Source organism: Ammospiza nelsoni, chromosome 17 (assembly GCF_027579445.1).
Source record: "Ammospiza nelsoni isolate bAmmNel1 chromosome 17, bAmmNel1.pri, whole genome shotgun sequence".
Taxonomy (NCBI): domain Eukaryota; kingdom Metazoa; phylum Chordata; class Aves; order Passeriformes; family Passerellidae; genus Ammospiza; species Ammospiza nelsoni.
This window is the reverse complement of record NC_080649.1, coordinates 14,198,601-14,213,433: the sequence shown is the minus strand read 5'-3', so window position 1 is coordinate 14,213,433 and position 14,833 is coordinate 14,198,601. Positions and strand designations below refer to the sequence as shown.

The window sequence follows — 14,833 nt, the reverse complement described above, 5'->3', positions numbered from 1 at the left end:
GGGTGACGCCGTGGGTTTTGGGTTTTAAGCGGGTTTCCTGAGCAAGGAGCAGGCGGCTGGGCCAAGGGATGGGATGGGATTGGGGATGGGGATGTGATTAAGGATCGGGGATGGGGGCGGAGCCTCATGCAGACGATGGGCGTGGTCTGCCGCTGGTGGGCGTGGCCTGACTGTGATGGACATCTGAGCCCCGCCCGGACGGGCGTGGCCGAGCGCAGTCGGGTGAAGCCGAACACAATCGGGTCACGCCGAACAGACGGACGCACGCAGCTCCAGTGAAGCCGGACGGAGCCGAACGGAGCCGGGAGGAGCCAACTGGACCCGAACCGAGCCGGGCAGAGCCGATTGGAGCCGAGGTGAGGAGCCGTGTGAGGGAAGACGCGCCCGCTGCCCCGCGGGACCGGCGATGGCCCCGCAGCCGCCTCGCTCTCTCCCCGCTCCCTGCTCTTTGGGACCGGCGATGGCTCCTCAGCCGCCCCGCTCCATGCCCGCCCGCTGCCCCCCGGGACCCGCGATGGCTCCTCAGCCGCCCCGCTCCCGCCCTCCTCCCTCTCTCCCTCCCTCCCGGGACCGGTGCGACCTCGCTGCTTCTCGCCCTGCCAGAGCCCCGGCACCGCCCGCGCTGCTGCATGGCCGGGAAGAAGCTGATCGTGGTGTTCGGGGCCACCGGTGAGTGCGCGGGAGAGGCCCGGGCTGTGCCCTGAGGCCGTCGGGGAGGGCCGGAGGTGCCGGTGATGCCCGAGCGGCCGGGGTGGGTGAGGAGGGTGAGCGGTGCGGGCAGCGAGCGGGGCTCGGCGCTTGCGGCGGTCGGGCCGCTCCGTCCCAGCGCATCCCGGAGCCCCGGGGCCCGCCCTGACCGGCTGCTCCCGGCTGCAGGGGCCCAGGGCGGCGGCGTGGCCCGGGCGCTGCTGGACGATGGGAGCTTCAAGGTGCGCGCCGTGACGCGGAGCCCCAGGAAGAAGGAGGCGGAGGAGCTGAGGCGCAGGGGAGCCGAGCTGGTGAAGGCAGATCAGGACGATGAGGCGTCGCTGGAGCGGGCCTTGGCCGGTGCCTACGGAGCCTTTATTGTCACCAACTTCTGGGAGCACTGCAGCAAGGAGAAGGAAATCGAGCAGGTACCTGCCCTGACATTAACTGGGACCATGTGCAGAATCATCTGGCAGTGGGGACAAAGTGGGGACAGCTCCTGGAGCATCCGTGGCAGCTTTGATGACTTGAGTAGCCAGTCCAGAAGACCCCAAGGCCTCCCAAACAACAGGTCCCCGTTCTTGCAAAGCCAGGACTTGTTCTCTGTTCCCTCACAGTTGCATGGCTTCAGGGTCTGATGCCTTCAGAAGCTGATAAATTTGTTATGGAGAGCATTTCCTGGGAGCTGGACTAGCAGGAGTGAGAACACTTGGCTCCTCAGAGCCTTCAGGGGCAGAGCTGGGACAGTCACTGCCTGCAGACCTGTAGTTCTCTGTGCTTGCAGCTTTGGGGCCAAAACCCTGCAGTATCAGAGATCCCAAGGGTGTTGCTCACACCAGTACAGATACTGCAAGGTGGCAGAGTGGCCATGCCTGGATGGCAGCAAACAAAAGATAAGATATTTTAGGGCAGGTGTGTTAGCCAGGCAGGTTCTTTATGCTGGTGCTTGCGTGTTTGGTGGAGCAGCAAGCTCCAAAGCTGGAGGGTGTGTGGTCTTTCTGAAGTAGGACGGGGTAAGGAGAGAATTCAGCTCCACCTGGATGACTCACTCCCAGCTGAAGGCTGGTGGGAGTTGGATCCTCCCCAGAGGGAAGGGGGGTGATGGGGGTGTCCCATTCCCCTCTTCATGGCTGGTTTCCCCTTGGCCCAGGGACGGCGTCTGGCTGATCTGTCCAAGCGCCAGGGCCTGCAGCACGTGGTGTTCAGTGGGCTGGAGAACGTGCAGCAGCTGACAGGGGGCCGGCTGGAGGTGCTGCACTTCGATGGCAAAGGCGTGGTGGAGGAGCACTTCCAGAAAATCGGGGTTCCCACCACCATCATCCGCCTGCCCTTCTACTTTGAGAACTTCCTCTCCATCTTCAAGCCACAGAAGGCCCCGCAGGGAGACGCCCTTGTGCTGGGTAAGCTGTGGGTCACTGTGCTGTGACTGTCCCGCTGTGCCAGGGACAGACTGCCAGGGCTCTGGGCTGCTAGGGTGAAGAGGCCTCTCCCAGCTTGACCACAGGAAGCTGCATGATGGTCTTCAGACCTCTTTGGTGGCCTGCAGGAAATCCCCAGGATGCTGGGCCTGTTTGTGGTGCTGAGGGCTGTTCTGCAGATGCCAGAGCAGCTCTGAACACACACCCCAAGTACCTGCATTTGGGATGGTGGAGGTTGTGGTGCAACTCATGGTGCTGCTCTGCTGTCAAGGTCTCTTAGCTCAGCCCTGCTGTCCTGCCTTGCCATGCTCTCATCCCTCCCTCACCTCATATCCAGAGACTGAAAACTGCTGTACCTGCTCAGAGCTGGGCTGCACTGCAGCTGGGATCAATCTCTCCACACAGAGCTGCCCATGGGGGACACCCCCATGGATGGGATGGCTGTGGAGGACCTTGGGCCCGTTGTACTTTCCCTGCTGAAGTCCCCAGGGGAGTACATTGGCCAGGTGATAGGACTCAGCACGGGCAAGCTCACCGAGGCAGAGTATGCTGCCATCCTCTCCCAGCAGACGGGCAAGACTGTGACAGCCAGCAAGGTAGGAAGTGTCCCTTGGTGTGGGTGATGTTCCTGAGGGACTCACAGCCCAGCAGTGACACTGCCCTGTTGGTATTGTCACTGAGCACACAGATGTACCTGGGCACGTCTGGGCCTGGCTCTGAGGGATAACCGGGCTGGGAGATATCCAGGGGAGCCAGGGATGGGCACTTACACAACAGGTTTCTGCTGGGTGCCCTTCCCTTCAGCAGGGCTTCCCCCAGGGCTTTGCTGTGTCACCATTACAAGAGACCTGGCCTCTGTGCTGTGTCACTGTTAACAACACCCTGACCACTCCCTGCCCCTTCGTGACTTATTTGTAATCTTTGTTTGCAGTTCAGTTGTGCCTCAGGCACCCAATACAATGGAAGAGGGGTGTGGTAAAGTGCATTTCATTAGAAACAAAGCCCCTCCAATGCTCTCTGCAGGTTGTGCCCTCTCAGAAGTGCAGTGAACCAAACCCTTTGATTCAGGCAGGATGTTTTGGGGTGCCAGGTGCCAACCTGAGTTGCCTCCTGGACCACCCAGTTTCTGGAACCCCTCAGCCACAGCTCTGGTGTGAGGAAGGGCTCCCTCATAGCTGCTCCAGCCCCTGGCCAGCTGTGCCAGAGCTGGGGGTGGCCCTAGGCTGGCTGGGCTGTTCCTTTGCCCAACCCCAAAGTGCCCTGCAGAGCCCTCCGCACCAGGGGCAATGCTGTGACAGGCTGCTGTAACAGAACCCTCATCACATCCCCTCACAGGCTGAGGGGAAGCCCAGCAGGCTGAGACAGTTTTTGCCCCAATTCTGTTGGCAGATCTCCCCTGAGGAGTACGAGAAGCGGGACTTCCCTGGGGCCAAGGAGCTGGCTGCCATGTTCCGTTTCTACGCCCTGAGGCCCGACCGCAGCGTGGCCCTGACCATGAAGCTGAACCCCAGGGCCCGAACCTTCCAGCAGTGGGTGGGGGACAACAAGAACGCCTTCTGAGCCTCCCCTCCCTCCTCTGCCTCCCTGCTTTCTGCAGCAGCTAGGGCACCCGGCTGAGGTGAGGTGTGCTGCCTTCCCAGCAGTGCCTCGGGGAGAGGCTGATCTGCCCCAGCTGGCAGAGCTCAGCCCATTGCTGGTCCATTGTGTGCTCCTGCAGTGTGGTTGGGGCTATTTAGGCAGCTAGAACAAGAGGAAGGGCTGCACAGCACAGGCAGAGGGGTGGCAGAAGTGCTGCCTTTGCAGTCTGTGCGCAGGGAGGTGTTGCTTTAGTCATTGTGAGTGTTTTAGGGTGGTGGGGGCTTGTTTTTCCAGGATCACCTCCTTTCCCAGGCAGCTCTGAGCATTTGGCACCACGTGGGAAGCTGAAGGTGTGTACCCAAAGGCAGTGCCTTTGGGGCAGGTATCCGTTGCTGCAGGCTCCTAAGCAAACAGCAGACAGGGATTTCTCCATGGATCTGGTCTGGGCCCTGCAGGTGAGCCACTGGAGAGATGGAGGCTTAGTGTCACCCCAGAAGGAGGGACTGCAGTGACTTCCTGTGAGTGTAACAGAAAAGCTGAGCCTGATTCCTCACCACACAGCCCTGGCCCTGGTCCTTGGGCTCCTGGAGCTAATTTCAGTCACTGTCCCAAGGAGCTGAGATAAAACTCAGCTTCTTCTAGACTGTCCAAGGTTCAGTGGAAAAGCCCCTTCCCCCTCATGTGCCTAAAGTACTGCTCAGATAGGGCAGCTTTGTGTTTAAAGTCAATCCCAGCCCCTAGCAATGCTTGAGCCATCCAACCCTGTCCCCTCCTTGTCCCAGAGACCTTCATTCCTGTTGAGGGGAGGGAAAGGGGGTGACAGAGCAGGTGGAAGAGCAGACAAGGCAGCAAGGCACAGCACGTGTTAAATATCTTTATGAAGTCCATCTTATTTACATGGGTACAGAATCACTTTACAGAAGTTTAATCAGGAGGCAACGCGTGCTTTATTTCAGCAAATTAAGAAGGGCAAGACTACAGCATGTCCCTGCTGAACTGGTGTTGAACTGATTAGTATGTGGCTGATGGTACCTGCACAGTATCACAAACACAGCAGGCTACAGTAACCATGGAATACTCACTGCAAGAGCTCAGCTCCATGTGGAAGGAGTGATCCACCTCACTTGCACTCTCACACAAGTAAAACAACGATGCTTTGACCAATCCTTTACGCTACGGGTGTTGCACTAAAGTAATAAAAGATTTTTGTCCCCAACTGGCAAAGGGCTCAGTGATCGACTTGTACCAGTCCAGAAGCAACAGCAGTTATGTGGTAACTTCGTTATTTGGGGGATAAACTTGAGGCAAAGTGCAGATTCCATCACTGCTCTGTGCAGGCAATCAGCAGGATAGAGAAAGCCCAGGGCTGTGAGGGAGCCAGGCCAGCTGGGCTCAGACAACACCCAGCCACAGGGAGATTCCACTTGGAGCTGTGCAGGGCAGCAGGGCTGTCATGAAGTCAAGGTTAGACCTTCCTGATCCACCAAGTCTCCTGGAGAGTTCACCAAGTACACCTGGCATTCCAAAGGGCACCTGAGTGAGCAGCTGGTGGGCTTGGCCTCCATACAGCAAACTGCTGCTCTGTGCTGGACTATTTATTTCACATTTCCTCTGGTTTGGATTCTAAATAATACTTCAACTTTAGCTTTTACCAAATAAGCTTCCAGCAGCAGTAGGGTTGTGGAGCAGCCTCCAGAAAGCCACACTTCTGCTAAGCTGGTTTTTTCCTTCACTGCCATTTATTGGGACAGTGGGTGGGGTTTGTGTTGGTGCCTCGGTGGTCCATGGCCTCTCCAGCTGGGATTCTTGCTGTGCTGCTGACTGACATCCTGTGTTCTCCAGAGCCTGGCTGCCAAAAAGATTCACCCCCAACTGCACGGATGACCTGCTGCTGCTGGCTCCTAGTTCCCAGTAGAACGCTTTCCTGCAGTGGAAGTGAGAGGAAGGTTACAATTTCCTGGCTGTATCAGCACACAGCACACAGCCCACTCTGGGAGCACCTCCCCTCCTGGCCTGCTGTCACACTGTCACCCCTACAGCACAGCCAGTTTGAAGCCTGCAAAGATGCACAGCTGAGCCCCTGGAATCCCAGACTGTGTGTGCCATAGATGATTCCAAGCCTTGGTGCCCCCTCATAAGAGGTCAGCACCAGGTGAAGCACCTGAGCTGCACTGCAGTGATGCATGGTGGGCTTTGCTGTGCTCTGTGACAAAGGCTGGCTCCTCCTGGTGCTGTAAGCCCATGGCAGGGGTGGGTGAGTCCAGCCCCAGTGTGCCAGCACCAGCTCTGCAGCCCAGATTTGTGTGGCAGAATCCGGTCCCAGTGGGACCAGCTCAAGGGAACAAGCTCAGTGCTTGGAACTGGGGACAGCTCCAGCAGCAGAGCTGCAGGGGAGGCCAGCCACCTCCCCAAGCATGCACCCAGCATCTGTGCTGCTCTTTGCTGCAGCAACAATGCACTTTAATCCCTGGCTTGTTGCTCCAGGTCCCAGGGGACAGCTAGGGCTGGAAGGCCTGAGGCTAAGTGAGAAGCAACGCTGTGCTATTGTGCTTCCACCTCCCAAGAAGTGCTCAGTGTGGGGGAAAGACAACAGTGAAACACAAGAGACCTCGTACCTCGGATGGGGTGTCAGGAGGTAAACATTTTCTTAAGTTTGGAAAGGAATCCCTCCTTGTTCTCCTGAGCCTCAGGCCTATCCCCGCCTGCGTCAGCGCTAGCCGTGGCCCTGCCACCTGGACACAAACAGCAAAGGGCTGCAGTCAGACACATCTCCCAGCAGGACCAGGGGGCTCTTTTGGACAGGGAATGGCCAGGAGAAAGCAGCTGCTTGTGCTGCTCCCTCCTGTCCAGGGCTGCACCTGGCAGCGAGACACAGGACTGGAGCCCTTGCAGTGGAAGCACTGGAGAGCCTGGATCCCAACAACACAACTTTGAAACAGGTGCTGAGCTGCTCCCTTCCCCTCTCCCCAGCCCTCCAACTGGCAAGGGGATTCTCGTGCTGCACAATTGAGTCAGGCACACCACAGGCTCTGGAAACAAGTACTGGAACTGAGAGTCTGCCACTAAAAACAAATGGTGAACTCAATCACAGCCAGCCAGGACTTTCCAGGGTTAAAAGATCTATGCTGGTGGTCCCTGAAACAGGTTCTGCCTATTTCAAAGTTGTGTCCTTGCAAAGCAGTGCAAAACCACCCCAGGAGCCTGATTTGAGTCACTGCAAGCAATGCTCACACAGTATCAAGCAGAAAATTAACTCATGTGGAACGAAAAAGACTGCAAGTATTTCAGACTGTCTAGATAAGGAATGTTAAAATTGTCCTGTATGAACAGGTCCTGAGAATTTGTTTGTCCCTCTGAAGTGGCTATAAATGAGAACAAAGGAGACCTGTTTGCTAATCTGCTTTTTTCTACAGTAAAACCATCAACAACAAGATCTAAACGCCCCCTTGAGCTTTCTTTGTGCACAGAGAACTCGGAGCCTGGTGCTCCCCAGCCTCCCCGGGCTCGGACTGATGCAATGGGATGAAATCCCGAGACAGGACACGCCTCCCTCAGCACAGCCCGACTCTACACTGCAACCTACTGGCGTTGTTTTAACTCACCTTGCTGCTTCATCATGGTAAAAACTGGCAGGTTTGCTATTTAAAAAATTAGCTTGAAGAGGTTATTTTTCCTCTTTGGCACACAAATGCCTTTAAAAAGCTGGAATGGAAATTTAGTGCTCAGAGCTCTCTGCCCTTTCCCCAGGTAATATAGGAAAGACATATTTTCTGTATGTATAATTACTATAAAACAGAACACTGGGAAGTATTTGGCAGATCCTGCACTTAAGCCTATACTCCTCACAGTAGAGCAGATCCTGGGATCATTCAGCAGCTCCAAAAGACTCTCACCTTTCCCTAGTCATAAATGCCCTGTTGGGTTTCAAACCAAAACCAAAATCCAACAGGCTTTAAGAAGTTCATTGTTTCAATTAAGCAAAGAAAAAACTGCTTTCCAGTAGCCAAAGCTCATTCTTTACTATGTTACCATGTGTACCTCATCCCTGAAACTTAGAACACACTTGCTGAATCCCAGTTTTCCATCTGGAGCTGGAGAGCAGCTTCACAAAGCTCCCAGCTGCTTTCACCCCTCCACCATGCTGGACCCTGTCCACTGATCAGAGCTGCCACTGCCACCAGTGGACACTCCCAGCCCAGGTTTCCCCACACACCCAGAGCTCAGCCCAACAGAAACCCCTGTCAGCATTCCAGAAGCAGCCCTGCTGTGCTCACAAGCACACTGGATTGGGATCACACAGGAAATTTGCCTGAAGCACATTTGCTTTCCTGCCTCAAGGCAAGTGCTGGCACAGAGGAAGCAGGGAGCAGGAAGCATTCATCAGCACAGCTTGTCTGCACCCTGGAGTACTCAGAGCCTGCTCTCTGTTCACACATTTGCCCAGTAAGTACTGGAACAGAGCTGCCTCCCTGCTGAGTGCTACAGCCTGTTAATATCACAGCAGAACTGCTTCTGTTAACCAGGCTGTGCTGCCACAGACCTGAAAGTGCCCCTGGTTCACCCTGCTGCCCAGGGAACACTGTGCACTCCCACAGCAGCTGCCCAGGAAGGAGCAGCAGTGTCCCTGCTCACTCACCTGAGGCTGTGTTGGTGACCCCGTTCACGGTGCCCTCCACGTCGGTCTCGTCCTCGGCGTAGCTCATCATTAAGGCTCGCTGGCGATCCGTCAGCCTCCTGTGGCACCAGGACACGGGCTCAGGGATGGCCTGGGCCCCCACAGCCTCCCAAACCCCCCCAGCAGCACCCACAGGGGGCAGGAACTGGAGCACATTGTGTATGAATACACCAGGAATCCATGTGCTCTTTAAATAAGCCATCTGTAAGGAATGATCTCCAGTGGAAGAGGGGACATAGGACCCACTGCATTTCACCTCATGAAATTTACACAACTTTTACACAACATTTTTTTGTGAAAAGTTCTTAAGGCTTCACAGGAACTTGTTTTAGCTCTACTTACTGAGGAACTTTTATCTTTATGTGGATGTAGTGGTCGCCGTAGCCATAGCTGTTGATCTTGGGAATGCCTTTCCCACTCATTCGAATCCTCTGGTCTGGCTGGATGCCAGGGGGTATCTATAAACACAAAGGTGTCACATTTATTACTCTAATTAAACATTAGATAATAATTACACAGCTATAAAAATTATCTGCTTCTCCAACAAGCTCTAAAGTAGGATAGGAGAGTTCTCATATGCATTGGACACATCGCAAAGCTAAGCCAGTAAGGATGGAAAAGCTTTTGTAGGAATCAGTAAAGAACCTCACACAGCTTGTAGCCCTGTAGTTTGGGGTTTGTCCAGCAATCCCTTTCTTTCCCTGTCCCTACACAGCAAAGAAGCTGTGACCAGGGTGAGCAGGCAGGTCACAAACTACCCAAGGCTCAATCCTGAAGGAGTCTGAAAGGGAACACTGGCAGACTTGGGATGTTTTGCCCACCTTTGCTGTGCCCCAGTGCTCCATGCCCAGAGCAGTGGCACTCACCGTGATGTTGATTGTCTCATACAAGCCCTGACACCGGGCAGTGCCTCCCAGCACAGCCTGGGCTATGGAGATGGGGAGATCCGAGTGGATATCGGCTCCGTTTCGTCGGAACACAGAGCTCTTCTGAACCTGCAGGGCAGCACAGTTCCAAAATGCAGTGAGCACACCATGTTCTCCTGCTAAACTGCTCCCAATAGTCTCAGGAAAAAGTATACCATCCCAAACTGCATGGTTAAGAACTGTGAGTTAATATTTGGTGTCCCAGTAAAACACAGATCTCAACATAACTGAATTAGCCAAAGGATTGGAAGGATCCCTGCTTCCTGCCTCAGGAACTCCCTCCCTAATCCTGCTGTTAGTTTATCTATGTCACTAAGTCAGCACTCTGAACAGGGGAAAGCCAAAAGTGAGAAGGAAATTAGGCACCTTTCCAGTGGCCTCACAATCTAGAAGAGAATTAAACCCTCCTGCACCATGAAAGAGGTGATAAAAAAAATTTTCTCCTCAACAGGGATGTGTGTGGCAGGAGAAGACACCCAGCAACAGCACAGGTGCACAGCAGCCCTGAAGGTGGATCTGCAGAGGGACACTTCACCAGGCAGCCTCCTGCAGCACCTCCCACAGCTCTCCTCAGCTCTGCCACCCCTGCCAGCAGGAAGCTTCCTCACATTTCCAAGTCAAAAATTGGAGGCATGAAAAGCCTACTCTGCATTTTGATTCACACTACCCTAAGGGCCTGATCCTGGAACAAGCAGCGACTTCATGAACAGATTCAAAGTTACCCTCCTTGCTACAATGCAGATCTCCTGCTGTCTGTGTCACAAAGTTCACAGGGATCATGTTACCTCAGCTGTTCCAAAGGATCACTGGCTCTTCCTCCTCTGCCCATTCTGCAGGCCTTTCCCAGGCAGTTGAGAAGGGAACAACCAACTTACATCATAAACCAGCTTGGGATACATACCCTGAACGTAATGAAAATTTCTTTCTTCCCCACAGGCATCCGAACTGTCTGCCCGTCCTCAACACCTGCAATCAGAACAGGAGGGAATGTGACCTTGGGTTATGACATGGATGCCTACAACTCTTGCCAATCCCAAGAGCTGGCCACCACAGCCCAAAGCAGGAGGGGTCAGCACATGTTTATACTTCTGAGGTGATCCCCATGCCCCCAACACATTTGTTAATTCAGTATCTACAGAATTTTGTATAGAAATGCATTGGATTAAGGAACACTGCAGCCTCCACAAGCTGTAGGAAAATTACAGGCTGCTCACCAAGGGTGGTCTCAAAGAATCAAGTCTTAGTCCCACCACTGAATTCTCCCCTCTGGTGAGGAAGGCAATCAGCACACCCATGGCAAGAAAACCTTTGGAGATTCATTCTTCAAAACCTGCCTAGGATCACCCAGGCAAGAACCAAAGCTGAGGATGGGCAGAGCATGGCCAGAAGGTCCATCTCATCACTGGCCCATTTCATTGCCGAGCTCTCGACTCGCTTTGCTTTAAAAAAGGTCTTACACTGCTCCCCAGTTTGCACCTAGCAGTGATAGTAAATAACTAGAGCTCTTTAAGAGAGAGCAGCAGACAGGTACACCACTGACCAGCTGGCACAGGAACCATCACTGTCTTCTTCTGCTTGGTCTGCCCCGTGCCCCGGCACACGACGCAGGGCGTGGTGATGATGGAGCCGCGGCCGCCGCAGCGCCGGCACGTGGAGCGCATCACGAACGGGCCCGTGTTCATCGTCTCCTGGGGAGCACAAACACACCTTGGGAAATGAGGAGTGCTCACATGGGGCTTGTCACACAGCACCTCTGAGCCCTGATCACACACACAGCCTGTCAGGACACAGATACCCTTCAGACACTGGCTCTGAAATCCGCTCGCCATCACATGCTGATTTCCACTGAACAGCACCACTACTCCCAGTGTCAGGTGGTGAGGGCAAGGGAAACACAGAAACACCCTCAAAGTCTAGGCTTTGATGTACAAGGAGGAACAAAGCTCCTTACAGTGCTACAAATGTCTGTGTTCTGATGAATCCAAGGACAATCCATTTACATGGATTACTGCCAGTGTCCAAGGAAACCTCATGGTGACTAAGCCCTGGACTGAAGCACTGAAGCACACAAGGAATCAGCTGCGTGGTAACCAAAGCCTGCAGCTCCATCATTACCTGCATCTTCTTATTTTATGATTACCCTTGGGTTTTCACCACCTTCCTCCACCCCTCAAATCAAAAGATACCCATTTATTGCCTGAGGAGAGCTACATGATATTCATACATATACATTACATTCAGAGTACATACATATACATTACATTCAGAGTTACATTATATTCATATGGTTTGTGGGATGTGCAGCAGCAGAAATTCCAGCCTGAAGGCTCATGCTTTCAGCAGGGCACAGCACTTTAACACAAAGAAAATCTTCCTAGCGCCTATTAGCATCAAGCTGACGTGAACTCAGCTTTGCCTGAGATAAGCTGATGAGTGTGGTGAGAGTTTTTCCTCATGGAATGAAGGGACTCTCCCCAAGGAGGGAAAGCACAGAGCTGGTGTCTGCTCAGCACTTACCATGCCCGTGCCATTGCAGTAGTGACAGCGCTGAGCTTTGGTGCCAGGTTCATGTCCTTTGCCATCACAGCGCACACAGGAGTCCTGGATGTTCACCACAATCTCCTTGTTGACACCTTTTGCAGCTTGGGTGAATGTCAAATCCATGATGTACTGCACAGGAAACATGGATATAGAACCATGACTGAGGTGTGATAGAGTCTTAAAGAGACTGAGAACAGTTCAGGCTAAATACCAAACATTTAAATGCTTAAAACAAGAATTCTCAGTAAAGATGACTGATCAAAAGAAGAAATTCTGCTTATATGAAAAATGTAATTTTTAGTAAAACCAGGAGTACCAAACACCAAACATTTCTGAAGACAACACATGAACCATCAACACTTAAAGGAGCATTTAGCTGCAACACAAAGAACAAGACAGATTTTATGGTGTGCCTCACTGCAACATGAAGCTAATTAAGTTGCAAAATTAAGCCAATTAAGCAGCCAAACATATTGCTGGAAGGCCTGGTTTATAGTTACAAGGTATTTTGTGGGTTTTAGCATTACAGATCAAAGCAGACATAGGTAAATAAGCTGCAGCAGACACTGTGCCTCTGCAGCAATGGAACTGCTTGGCAGTACTGGGTGGTGTCAGCAAACACCAGAGAAGTAGGTCTGAAAAAAATATTCTGAAAAAGCCCAGAAAAAATATTCTGTCTGGAGCTGTGGGGTGTGTTCCTGCACAGCTGAGCAAAACTATGAGACTGTGCCCATGCCATGGGACACTCACACACTGACATCCCCAGAAGTAACTCCTTGCTGAAGCTCCCAGAGCGCTCTGTGACAGAAGCTGCAGAGAGACACTACTTTGAGTTTCTCATTCCTAAATAAAGGCACCTCCTACCTCCTGTGGCTGGTCAAAAACACTCTGAAAATCGCCAAAAGGGGATCCTGAGAATTCCCCAAAGATCTTCCTGAAGAGCTCCTCGGGGTCGATGGAGGGGCCGCTGCTCCAGTACTGCCGTCCCGCACCGGCCCCGGCCCCGGCGGCGCCGGCCTCGAAGCTCGCGGTGCCGTAGGCATCGTACTGCTTCCTCTTCACCTCGTCACTCAGCACCTGCGGGCAAGAACGGGCACTGCAGGAGCCAGGAGAATCCCTGGCTCCGGGCTCACACCCTCCATCAAGGTCTCAGCCCGCTCTCAGCACCATGGGAGTGAGGGACAAGCTGCTGCTTCCCTGGTGATTCCAGGCTCATCGGCCGAAAAATGACAAGATCTTGCGAATTTATAAAAAGCAGAAATCATTTCTATTAAACAGCTGATCATTGTTATACCAGCTGGATTCAAAAACCAGGGCTTAGGGAGCACAGTGAAAGTCCCTCTGCCTCAAAAACCTGCTGACAGGTTTTTTCTTTGATTATTTAAACTGACAATAATTCCATGGAAGTGACATCCATGCCAGTCACTGCTAAGGAAGGGGAAAACTGAAAAAGCACAAAGCAGCTAAATCAGATACTTGGACCAAGGAATTTCTTGGGACAGAGGTGCCCTAGATATAAGTGCATCAAAAACCAGCCATGGTTTTACAGGAAATGTTTGCCCTCGTCCACGCTCTAGTCTTTCCTCCTTCTCATCACAATAAAATCCTGCTATTACCTCGTAGGCTTCTGCCAGCTGAGAGAACTTCTCCTTCGCTTTGGGGTCGTCCTTGTTTGTGTCAGGGTGGTATTTCTTTGCCAACTAAAAAGCAAAAACCAACTCTTAGGGACAGGCAGGAGTTATTTACTTAAGCATATCTCACATGCCAGGATAAAACACACCAGGCACAGCCCGGCATTCACTAGATGGATTCCCGGGAACTAAAACCCTTCATTTTCATTTATCAACCCAAAATAAGGAACTACAGGAGCTGCTGCTGATCTCCTGAGCAATCCCAGATCCTTCTGGAAGGAGACAAGCAATGACAGCACAGGCAGACCATGCTTTGGAAGCGATCCCCAAGGCCATGTGCTGAGCTTCCCCAGTGCCTCCTCCCGTTGTCTGCAGCGGTTCCGAGCACGGGGCTGGATTTGTTCCGTGCCCCGGCGGAGGGGCAGCGCTGGGGCCCCGCCGCACCTGGTAATAGGCCTTCTTGATCTCCTTCTGCGTGGCGGTGCGGGGCACCCCCAGCACCTGGTAATAATCCTCCTTGGAGCGGGCCGCGCTGCTGTGGAAGGCGGCGGAGGCAACGGCGGCAGCGTGTTTCGTCCCTGCGGGAGAGGAGAGAGAGGAGCCGCCGTGAGGGGAGGGCCGGGCCGGCTGGAGGAAGGGACACGGCCGGGGGAAAAGACTCGCGCCCCACCGTCCCGTCCCGGCCCTCCCGGCCCCGGCGCGCTCACCGGCGGCGCAGAGCCCGGCACGGAGCAGCAGGAGGCGGCGCGGGGCGCGGGCGGGCGGGGCGCGGAGCCCGCGGAGCAGCAGCAGCAGCGGCGGCCGCGCGTTCCCCGCCCCGCGCCCCGCGGCCGTCCCGACCCAGCGCGACGCGCTCCCGGCCGCCATCTTGGCCCGCGCGCGGCGCTGCGCCTGCGCACCCTTCGGCGGGGACGGGCCGCGCATGCGCACGGGGCCGCGGCCGCGCCATGGTTACGCATGCGCGGGCCTCGGTGGGGCCGCGGGGATGGCGGCGGGCGGGGGGGGAGCGGAGCGGTGGCGGGGCCCGGGAGCACCGGGCAGGGAGCGCGCGGGGACACGGCCGGGACAGGCGGGCACTGCCCCGTGACAGCCTCGTGCGGGGGGTGCGAACCCTGCCCTCTGCTCAGCCCTTCAGGGCCGCTCTTCCTCTCCCCTAGCGGGTGACATATCTCCCCGGATGGAATAAAGGCTCTGAAAGCGCATCGGGTGCAGTGCCACACGCCCACGCTCCCCCGGCACAGCAGCCTGGCACGGCACCCACGGCAGGCAACACAGCAGCTTTCCTCTGCAGAGGGGGAGCACGATTCGTGCCAGGCGCGTCTCTCTCCCGCCCTCGGCACCGGGGCTGGCGCCTCCGAGCGCTGCTCACTACAGGCT

At 54.7% G+C, this 14,833-nt stretch overlaps 2 protein-coding genes across 3 annotated transcripts; one reads left to right on the top strand and one right to left on the bottom strand.

Annotated features, from left to right (window-relative positions):
* Positions 1-208: 208 nt before the first annotated feature.
* NMRAL1 (NmrA like redox sensor 1) lies at positions 209-4,899 on the top strand. 2 transcript variants are annotated; one of them, XR_009419615.1, is made up of 7 exons: positions 209-356; positions 604-669; positions 877-1,115; positions 1,838-2,087; positions 2,511-2,701; positions 3,495-3,723; positions 3,978-4,899. XR_009419615.1 is itself a non-coding variant. In XM_059484168.1 (6 exons), the coding sequence occupies exons 2-6, from the start codon at positions 630-632 to the stop codon at positions 3,663-3,665; spliced, it is 891 nt and encodes a 296-aa protein (XP_059340151.1). In that variant the 5' UTR covers positions 209-356; positions 604-629; the 3' UTR covers positions 3,666-4,899. The 2 variants fall into 2 exon arrangements, 1 of the variants encoding a protein (XP_059340151.1); XM_059484168.1 differs by having other exon boundaries at positions 3,495-4,899.
* On the bottom strand, positions 4,607-14,380 carry DNAJA3 (DnaJ heat shock protein family (Hsp40) member A3). Its single transcript, XM_059484041.1, has 11 exons — positions 14,164-14,380; positions 13,901-14,034; positions 13,442-13,525; positions 12,690-12,902; positions 11,802-11,954; positions 10,825-10,972; positions 10,186-10,250; positions 9,225-9,353; positions 8,701-8,816; positions 8,320-8,417; positions 4,607-5,607 (listed from the first exon to the last, which is right to left on the bottom strand). The coding sequence occupies exons 1-11, from the start codon at positions 14,378-14,380 to the stop codon at positions 5,585-5,587; spliced, it is 1,380 nt and encodes a 459-aa protein (XP_059340024.1). The 3' UTR covers positions 4,607-5,584.
* Positions 14,381-14,833: the final 453 nt, after the last annotated feature.